The following is a 10,776-nucleotide window of genomic DNA, read 5'->3' on the forward strand; positions in this document are numbered from 1 at the left end:
TTCCACCAAACAAAGTGGTGTCCTGCCGTCACCCCCGTCCCGTCGAGGTAGAACATCTTACAGCCCTCTTCTCCGTGTTGTGCAAAGTAAAGGAGGTACCCTTATCATACTCCACTCACCCCTGAGCTGACAGTGCAGTAGAAGCTACGTGCACCCATCATACATCTTTCTTTCACCGTGTGACCATAATTCCGCCCATATCCACACGCACAAAGCGGGGTCAGGTGACGATTGAAAGGCAGCCGATTGGTCTAGTGAGCCCGTAGCTCCCACCGCACAATCAGCTTAGAGGTGAATGGAGTGTAAATGTGAGGGATATCATCCTGCTTGATCAGCAGAGAGCTTTGCTCCCACACGATGCCAATGTCGTGGAGCAGACGACGCACAATTTTTTCGACAGCGGAGTGACTCGGAGCAGATGCATAATACCTGTGCCTGGAGCTTCTCCTGAATTCTGTACTCGTCACTGCTGTGATCTCCCCAGGTAAAAGATCGGCTGATGCCAAACCACATCTCGAAACCAACCTCCCTTCTCCCCCGAACAAGAAATAGCTCAATGTTTCATGTCGGACTTTGTGTGAAGTGCCACGACAACCCCGCAGGGTTCCCACAAGTTCCTCACCAGTGCTGAATCATCGCCGTTGTCTCTAATGGCTGAGATCACGCCACGCAGCTCTGCTGCCTTCTCCTTTAGGAAACTCGTGCGATGCTGAACATCTCTGTGATGCTTCCTAAACGAGAAGAACAAAACGGACCTCATGCAACTTCATTTCCAGCCAAAGGAACAGAACTAAGAACACAGTGGATAGGGTAAAACAACCAGGAGAATGTCTAAAAAAAGGTATTACTTGTCAAAAAGATTCACGAATACCTCCTCAAAATTCACGAAAATTTATGGGAAGCCTGTAGACATTTATTTTGAATGGATTATTATTTTAGTTTCTTACTGAGCTCACTTTCTAAACAAAGTGTGTGCTCTAGAAAGAAGAGATTGGCAGCAAGTTACTACTATGACCTACATTAACTGTGTACTTTTCGAGTAATAATTGCAGCTAAATGTTCGAAGCAGTCTAATGCAAAGGAGGATATTGTATCTAATATCCCGCACAGGATATGGAGAGCTATTATGCACGATTTACGGAGAGAGACCTGAGAATGAAAAAGAGGGAATAAATTACGCCAGTACTCAAAACTGTAACTTATGCGGAATTACTTGGCAAAGACGTTTACAACCTTTGAATCTCGGCGTGATAGGCCTGTTTCTCTCGGCAAGGGAGTGTGAGTGCGTCCGTAGGACGCAACCATGTAATTCCGGCATAAGCCGGTGCTTCGGTATTCCAAAGACACAACCATAAATGCAGCACCGCACCATCTAGTCATGTATGAGTCACAGTCATATAAAAGTGTCTGTCAGCATCTGTCCTAGCATGCTATGAAAGCATGTGAAGCAAAAACCAAAACGAAATCAATGAAATAAAAGTACAATGCTCGACTTCAACATCACATCAACACTATAATAATGAAGTTTTTCAACTTCCTTTGTCCCAGGTGTTTTTTTTGTTTTTTTTCGTGGCATTTGGAAGCACTGTTTAAGAGCTGAATAATGCATAACCAAAATGCAACCTTAGAATGTTTGATTTTTCTTGCCAGGGGGCTGCTCGAAACTTGAGAGCGACATGTCTATTGCATTCTTCCGTCTGTCCTGTGCCTCATCATTTTATGATCCCTTTGAGCTTCCTGCTCATCTCTTGAGATGCAAAGAAGAAATTTAGGTGCCCAGGCATAGCTCATAAAGGGGTTCTCCTCAGCGTAGAGCCGAGAGGGTGCTACTTCAATTGCTACCAGACTAAGCAAATTTTAAGCTGAGAGCAGAAATGAGATGCTTGTGCAAATCTATGCACAAGACACACTGCCAAAAGGTAGAGAAAGGAGGAGGGTGGGTGACGTTTCATCCACTTACGCTTCAAGGGCGGTCTCTGTGCTGTTCTTGGCTATGGACAGCGTGGCCTTTAGTGCATCAAGGTGGGCAAGCATGGCACTCAGAGACTGCCTAGACTGTTTCATCATGAGCTCCTTCTCTTGCAGGGACTTCTCAAAGTCCTGGCACTCCACTTCAAAATGGGCAACCACGTGGGTCAGCTTCTCTACTTCCAACTGAAAAAAAAAAAAATGAAAAGAATATGCGAGACTTGTGAGAAATTAGCTTCTCAAAAGAAGTAGCAATGCAAGAGGAAGATCTTAAAGGGAAGCTGAAATGTTTTTAAAATCATGTTTCAATAATGAAACATTATACAGCTGGGCAAAGAGATAAAAATACCACATATTTTCTCAGCGAGCTGGGCAGATTTGAAATCTAAATGTTTAACGCTGTGCTGATGTCTGTCCGAGTGTTTCCTGATATTTCAAAAGGTCACTATGGCAGGGTAAGCAAAAAGTTTATAGCTAATTGCTGGGCAATTGTGTTGTACGTGAAAAGTGTAGTTTCAGTTCAATTCCTCTGGGATTGACGTTTACGCTCTTGGCGCTCTTCATCTGTTAGTTTAGCGACTGACTTAACACGTGGCATATAGACTTGATAGCAATTTCTGGAATGGAGAAACCGGCGCCAACCCGGGTTTTAAAGCCCTGGCGCTCTTTCAGAACCTGAACCAGCCAATCAGCATCAAGCAAAGAGGTGTAACATCATCACCTGGCTCAACCAATCAGCCTGGAGTTAATTGGTGGCTTCACTTTTCGCCTTCATTAATTTTTAAACCCCTGACGAGACAAAACACATTTCATGTGAAAACAAAGTATGTCAGCACAAGCAAACAAGCTTGAAAAATGCTGGCTGATAAACATCCACGAATTCCCATCAACTAGATAAAAGGGCTTGTGTTTATGCTTCCGGTCTCTGGCCAGTGCTCATTCGCACTGATACACTGCCAAAACTCACAAAGGATGAGCGTAAAAATATAACACTCCCCAAGCTACAGCGGGGCATATGTAGTTAACTGAACACACACAATTGGATTTTTTTTTTCATATTTAATAAGATTTCTTCAGCCTTAGCAATTCCTTCAATGAGCAGACATTATGCTGTGAAGGCCATTCATAATGCTGGTATTCATAAACAAAATATAGTATAGAACCTTAGCTTTTCCCGGCTGTTGCGTCTACGAATGCCAGTTCCACTGAACACCCATTGGGATATGCCTTTCAGTTTCCTGTTCATTACATTTCCATTCCTGGCTGTTGCATCCAAACACTGCCACCCCACACGGCCAGTGCGAAGTTATTAGGCTACCCGAACGCAGCCGCCCTTTTCGTTTCGCTGCGCTCCTCCTCTTTTCACGCTTTTTGTGGCATTCTTACCTGGCTGAACATGACCTTGAGCTAGGTTTAGAAATAACTGAGGCTTTTGCAACGGCACTTTATCTTTCCGTCCCTTCACCCACACATACTTGCACCCGCCATGCCCGGCGGCTGGGCACCCCAAGTTTCGTCTGCTAGTTTCATTTTGCATGGAGTTCAGCATTCATAATCGTGCAATGTGCATCAAGTTTCATCGCTCTGCACCGGCATGCTACGCACTGAGGCTGATGCGGGGGAGCACGAGAGTAACTTGGATGGGGTTAGAAATTTTGCTCGCTTCTAAAAGTCAGCATTCATAGGATACAATCTTCGACTCACCCTTAATTTTACATTACAGTTCTCAAAAAAGGGCTGACCTACAACTGAATAGATATGGTAGCTATCCACAGCTGTGGAAGTCCACGCGAGATAAACTGCAGCGAGAGGGTTACTTTCTGTCTCATAACCATCAAAAAGTGTTCTCGGTTGTTGCTTTTCCCCAGACCATACATATTTTATTCCGGTCCCGTCAAAAATGTGTGAACAAGGTTTTTTCTATATTGGTAGCAACAAAAAGCCAAACTTTTGGCTAGAAAAATCAAATGAATGGGAATTTATATTCGGTTTGAACTGCTCCAGTAAATGGCCTTCACATTCCTTAAATGTATCAGTAATAAAAAAAGTCTAGGCACCATCAAGAAAATTAAAAGATAGCTGCAAGTACAGGCCGAGAGGATGGGACAAAGCTTCCGGAGCATGTTGCTCATTAAGTGGTTTTATTTTCAAAGTGATATTAGTAGAGAAGTGGAGCTTTACACTGCCAACCAACCTAAATGCAAGTAAAATTTACTTAAGTGCCAAAAGAGCTGACATAAACAATTCAGAATAGGAATACTGAATCTAATGTGGTTTCAGTAAGAATTAAGGGGCGGTCACGAAAACTTGCAGAAGCTTACAGAAACTGAGTCACAAAATTAAACGCCTGCAAAGTATTCACAAAGCCAACACTTCGCAAAACTCGTGGAACATTGAGCCCACTACAATAAAGTTGTTCATAGTATATATAACACAAGAAGTGGAAGGACCAAAACTTTCCAGTTTTCAGGGAGGAAATCGAGTGTAACTAGATTTTTAGCAAACAAGGCGGGGATGCAAGCACAGCATAGAATGAGAGATTCTACTAAAAAAGTAGAACTACTCAATAAATTTAGCCATAGTCACCGGCCAGATAAGAAAGTCGGGGATGCAAACCACAACAAAGCTGGGCACGCAAACCACAACAAAGAAAGTCGGGGATGCAAATCACAACAAAGCTGGGCACGCAAACCACAACAAAGAAAGTCGGGGATGCAAATCACAACAAAAACACGAGTGCGTACAGGAGGCTGGGCATTCAAAGGCGACACCCCGGGCTTCACGTCTCGTCGATTAAAACGGGCTACTCACTGCTCCCCTCAGGCCCGCCACTTCGTGCTGCAACTGCTCCATCTTGGAGTCCTTGTGGTTGATGTCTGTCTGGGTTTCCGTCGCCCGATTTCTGTTCTCCGTCCACGTGGAGGAGTCCCGGAGCTCTCTAGCACTTTCCGCACGATCCTTCGCACGGTCGGGGTGCGCGAACCGAGAGATGAAAGGCTGGGAACTGCCGGACGACGACGTAGACGGAGCTGCTACGCCGTCCGTGAGCCAGGCGCTGTCGTAAGGGTGCAGCGGGATCGCCGTGCCTCTCGGGTACTCGGGTGACAAGGGTCGGTGGGGAGCCTGCAACGGCTTCGATTCAAGATCACGTTCGGAGTACAAGTATGGTGCCTAAAATGCACCTTGCACTAGCACGTTCAGCATCCTATAACCCCCCCCCCCCTTCCCCCTCTATGCGCTGTAAATAATCCCCAATAATCACAGAAGCCAGTCTGTCATGCTTTTGGATGTCGCGATCTTTGCAGACGAATGCAAGCGTCATTGTTGCTTCGGCGTCCCAACCACTCGCTACCAAAGCTTATGCAAACTGAAAAGCACAAGCTGGAGAGCAACCTGCGGCAGAAGAGGTATCTGTCACATCTACTTCCGCTGATGTGCCTCCACCAGAATTGCGGCGAGCTACAGCATGACACGAGTGTGATGAAACCAAGCAATAATGGGAGGGCCAGAAATGACTGCACGGTAAACATACCTGTCAGGGACACGATCCACGTACTATAGTAGCAGAATTTTCGACCAGACCAACGTGCAAATGTTGGTTAGCGACATTTGGTGTCGACTAGGAACGTTGCAAGCCGCCCGCGGTTCGATTTTCGTAAAGTTACGGAACTGTCATATCTTGCCAAGGTTTAAATTCACACAGCTTCAGGTTTTCGAGGTCTTTAAAAGTATGAGCGTAGTAATGACTGTCTCCAACTTCTTTCAACTTTCAAGTGTGAAGAGGCTCGAGGAATCTGAATCCATTTCGAGTTTGAGTATGTGAAGTTTGAAATTGTTGAACCTCACAGGGGTTCGAGTACGACGATCATCTTCCGAAGGTGTTGCAAATGAAAATATGAGCCTAAGTTGTCAAAATTACTCATGCAATTCGGAAAGTTTTACTGCAGATATTACGTCCGAAATGAGGGTTAAAATGGAGTAGCAGCTATCTGTCTGCTTCCATACCTAACCAGATTGTGTCTTTCTTGCTTCACTGATCAATGATGTTCATTAGTATCTACAAAGACTCTAAAAGCTGTTGGGGCTAGGGTGACCACCTTCCTGCCGGCGGAATGCGGGACACCCTGACCGAGTAAGTAAGTAGAGGACGGTATTTTCACAACTCAAGAAATAACTATTAAGGGAAATTCAACAACGCGCACACCCCCGAAATCCTGTGCTGTCCGAAAGCGTATTATACACATGAAAATTGTACGCGGCAATCAAGCTAAGATAAGTTTCACTCACAGTGATATACTTTTGTTTATTTGTAATGGTAAATATTTTATTAAAAGTATCTAAGTTGAAAACATAAAGGTCGACTGCTCCAGACCCCAATCCATCAAAAGGAAATAAAAAACAGTAAATATGTTTCGGCTTATTGTTTCCTGTCGATACTTACTCTTATATTAACATGCTCCTACACAAAAATAAAACCTTATGTTGTTTTTTTGACCATTGTGAGTTGCAGGTTTTTTGCCTTCTGTAGCCGTCTTCACTAAAAAAAACTAAAAAAAAAAGCTTTCCACAACAATTTTTTTTGTATCATACAGTATGATTTGCAACTAATTACAATAGTTTATTTTTCAGCTTTTGGCGAACAATTTTCGCTTGCAATATTTTGCCATCAAGGGGAGAGGCACAACGGCGCATGTATGTTAGTCTCCTGCAAGAACGACGGTTGCTTCCAGCAGTGCTTGGCAAGAAAATGACATACCATCAAGATTCACACATTTATCAGCGACCTCCGCGGTTCCCCGCTGCCCATAGTTCGGAAGCGCCATAATTTGCGCAGCGAATGTTACGACAATGTGAAATGCAGGACATTTTGAAGATTTTGGAATTTCTTGCGGGACGCGGGACAAGAGCCCTCAATGCGGGACAGTCCCGCGAGTCGCATGACGGGTGGTCACCCTAGTTGGGGCTGATTGGAAAAAGAGGTGAAAAAGGCATAGAGGGAAATGCGTTACCTCATTTCCAACTATAAAAGTGTAATTAAATATTGATGTTGTTCGATGAGGTTCCTGACTGACCCCAGGAATGTTCTTTTGGTTTGGCAGTACAAGCTTTCAATAGAAATGCCCTTCAAACCAGTCTCAGATTGCGATTCAAAGATCGGTTACAAGCACAAGGCACCATTAAAGAACTCTGTCGGCGCACAGAAACGCAGGGCTTCACAGACTACTTCAACCTCGTTTAGCATAAGGATAATCATGCACATGGCACAGGCAGCCTGTTTAACCTGTTTAAAATGCATTCCCTGAACTGTCATTTTTTTAGATGACATCTATGAGTGCAGTACATCACGGATATTTCGTGGGGAGGCACTCACTTGATCGAATGATGTTATAACTTTCGTGAGTTGCTACCTTTGCGATGTTTGATGCAGCTATAAACTACCTGCCTCCCCTGTAACTGAACGTAGCAAAATGTAGCAGGGCTAAGCGGGAAAACAAAATCGCTTGTTACCTTTTTTGTCACCCTCCCGGTTTTCGAAATCTCCTCTCGGTCTTCCTTGGACGTCAAGGCGGGTGGTGGAATCCACGGTTTCCTCTTGTAGGACGGACCACTGAAGTCGGGTATTTTCATCTTCGAGACGGCCGCGTTCATACCCGACCCTAAGCCAGGTAGCGGGGTGATCTGTGAATCGGGCGGAAACGTAGTACCTACTTTCATACATGCAAAACCTTTACGGATCGATTGAAACAAGCACACTCACACGTAACTTTGCCGACTTGGTTGACTTGGTTCCCAAAGCTGAACTTTAGAATCGCATTTCTACGGTGCCATCAGCTTTGGGAATTCAAAGATACATAGAGGTAATTTACCCTTTGTTCAGCTACCACACCAGTTTGTACGGTAGCATTTCGCTTCAAGAGACTTTTAAAACCTACGAAACTTCTGAAATTCGATATTATTCAAAACATTTTAAATGTTTGAAATTGCCGAGGACGCCATAATGCCCGAGTGTTGCCAGAGTGCGTTTCTGCATCAACCAATTCAACCGCCTTAACTGCTTCAACTGGCCTCAACCATGAACATACAGCAAACAAAAACATAACTAGGCAGCAATAAACATATCTAAACTTATATCTATAAGTTTGTGTATTTATGGAAAAAACAATATATAATAAGATAGAACAAATGTTTCTTATGGTTCTTCTAACCTTTAAAATTGCTAATACACGTCTTCCTCGTTAGTATAGTGGTCAGTATCCCCGCCTGTCACGCGGGAGACCGGGGTTCGATTCCCCGACGGGGAGATCTTTTTCTTCTTTCTTTTTTTTTATGTTTATGTTCTTTTTTTTAATCAGATTTACTTTTTCGTGGTTCTAACCAGCAAGCACTATCACGAAATTGTCGCAATGCTTTTGTGCACTTTCGAGGCAATGACCTCAAATGTAAGGGCGCAAGCTCGCTATACAGTTTAAATTGAACATGAGGCCATGTTTGTGTCGTTTTTATCTGCAATCTCGATGTTTATGTCATTTACAATTAGAAGTAGCACAATTTGAACCAAAGTTTACGATACCTTGAGGCCAACGCTAACTGTGGGGGTCTCATAGCTAGCCCACCCTCAAAGAGTCGAGGGCCGATGCAAGGTAGGAGAAGGGGGGGGGGGGGGGTATAAAGTTTTTGGATCCTCCCAAAAGAAGTAAATCTGAGTAGCTGACTCCGTAAGCGGCACATTTGAGATTTCATAGAAAAGGGACAAATCGTGCCTGTTTTGTAAACTCGCCGTTTTAGTGATGACATCTGTAGATTTGATTTATTTATGTGACTATACTTTGGACCCATCTCTGATGTGATAACAAGAATAAAAATAACACCGCTCCGCTAACGTGCTTGCATTTTTCAACTTCACAGGAGAAAAATTGCACAATGTCGTTGCCTCAAAAATTAATCAAGTTCAATATATGCTTAAAGAAAAATCCCCTTGCTCCTCTTCTCCAGGGAGCATTATAAGATATTTGTTTTGCATTTTAATGGTACTTTTAAAGTTGCTCCTGCTGGGCAGCAGTTCGTGCCGTCGCAAGGTGCATCCTAAGCTGCGACCAAGCTCGAGCTAGCCCGCTCTCCTGGCTTTGAGACGCGCATGTCTAGCGCGAGTGCTCGTTCTGCGGAAGAACGCTTCAAAGCGGCGACCTCGAGCTCTCGTGCTTGTGGCACTGGCTGCAGTCACACTGACAGGGTATTTATGCTCGCCGAGGTTTTTATTTCAACCCAGAACAAAATTTACGGCTGGAAATTCGTTTTCTTTCCACACGAAAACAGCTCGTTACTCTCCTTTTTATGGTCATATGTGGCGTTCAAACGATGGGAACCAAACATATTCAAAATCGTGGGTCATCTAGGCAGACACTCAAAATAAAAATATAAAAGAATACGAACCCCATTTTGGTGGCCTCCAAGAAACTGCAAATACGTAGACTGAAAAAAAAAAAAAAAGTGTTGCAGAGATCACAGTAATTGCAGGGTGTTACCAAGAAGAATGCTCATACTCGGTGAGAACGTGACGCTAGCGGTTGGGATAGAACGCGAAAGCTTGGGTACATGACATTACCAGGATCAAAAGACAATAAACCGACTTTCTCTGTGAGCCGACGTCCCCCGTAAACCTAATTTCGTCTAAAAAAACACACTGCGCTTGTAGCGTCTATTCCAGCGAAACAAACTTGTCAGTAAGAAAGAAAACAAAATTAACTTTCTTTGTTGACAATCGTTTTAATCCCACGACGATATTAGGCTTAGGTGGACGTCGGCTCATGAAGAAATTTCGATTTTTTCAATTATACCTTTTAATCCAGGCAACGTCATCTTCTGAAACTTTCGCGTTCTATCCCAACCACAGGCTTCATCGTTCTCACGGTGTTTGGGCTATCTTCGGTGCATAGTTTATTTATCCGGATGGAAAAACGCGGTTCTGTTTTTTTCGGATTGGACGACGCGATGACGGCGTCCGACGGGCCAACGTTGCGACGGACGTGGGGCCGCTACTTCGGAACTACCTTTAAAGGGAAGCTACGGAGCTTCTTGGAAAAAATGAGTTAGAAGTGAATTCTAGTGTATTTTTACCCCGTGAACCCGAATACTTAAACCATTTGCTGCGTAAGTATTGTTAAACGCGAGAAAAACGCGAAAGACAGTCGCTGTCCATGACGTCATCGACGGCTCTTTTGGCTGCCCAAGGCTAGGGGGGCGGGGCTTTAGCCCTATTTTGAAATTGCTCTTGTGGCTCTCCGGCGCGTCGCATTGAAATATAATTTTGATATCTGTTATTCTAAAGGCCAAATGAACGCAATTCAAGCGTTTTTTCTCAAATGTAGAAGTGCCCCATCTTCCAGGAACATTGGATCATGAAATGGTCCAAAATGCACTTGATATGATATGATAATAGAAAATCTTTATTTTCCAGTGCCTGTAGGCTTTTCCCACAAGTAAGCGACCCCTTATTGCTAGTATCCGGCGGCGCGACTACGCGTATAAGAACTTTCGTCCGAAGTCCGAGCGAGGCACCGAGCACCGACACCGCTCCCACGGATCATGTTACTCGGAGCTGGCTGTTACCGGGCGGGGTCTCCGCAGAGCAGACTCTCTCAGCCTACGGCGCAGCGTGCGTCTCGCTGCGCCGTAACGCCTGTGTGGCAACGGTAAACGAAAACCTCAGCCTGTGTGGCGAAAACCCCAGCCTGTGTGGCGACACGGAACCTCAGCCTGTGTGGCGACAGAAGAATGGAACCCCAGCCTGTGTGGCGACAAGGAACTTCA

General features: G+C 44.5%; 1 protein-coding gene across 2 annotated transcripts in view; it reads right to left on the bottom strand.

Annotated features, from left to right (window-relative positions):
* Nucleotides 1-8,009, bottom strand: part of LOC115328913 (protein Daple) — a 44,429-nt gene extending 36,420 nt beyond the window's left edge. The window contains exons 1-5 of one of the 2 annotated variants that reach the window (XM_029990363.4): nt 7,727-8,009; nt 7,477-7,647; nt 4,780-5,091; nt 1,961-2,154; nt 623-731 (exon numbers count right to left, since the gene is read on the bottom strand). In XM_029990363.4, coding sequence (XP_029846223.2) covers nt 623-731; nt 1,961-2,154; nt 4,780-5,091; nt 7,477-7,617 — 756 coding nt within the window. In that variant the 5' untranslated portion in view covers nt 7,618-7,647; nt 7,727-8,009. Of the gene's footprint in view, nt 1-622; nt 732-1,960; nt 2,155-4,779; nt 5,101-7,476; nt 7,648-7,726 lie in introns of both variants that reach the window. The other variant, XM_040211626.3, reaches the window with a different exon arrangement.
* Nucleotides 8,010-10,776: the final 2,767 nt, after the last annotated feature.

The sequence above is a fragment of the Ixodes scapularis genome, unplaced genomic scaffold (assembly GCF_016920785.2).
Source record: "Ixodes scapularis isolate PalLabHiFi unplaced genomic scaffold, ASM1692078v2 PGA_scaffold3__209_contigs__length_174095766, whole genome shotgun sequence".
NCBI lineage: Eukaryota > Metazoa > Arthropoda > Arachnida > Ixodida > Ixodidae > Ixodes > Ixodes scapularis.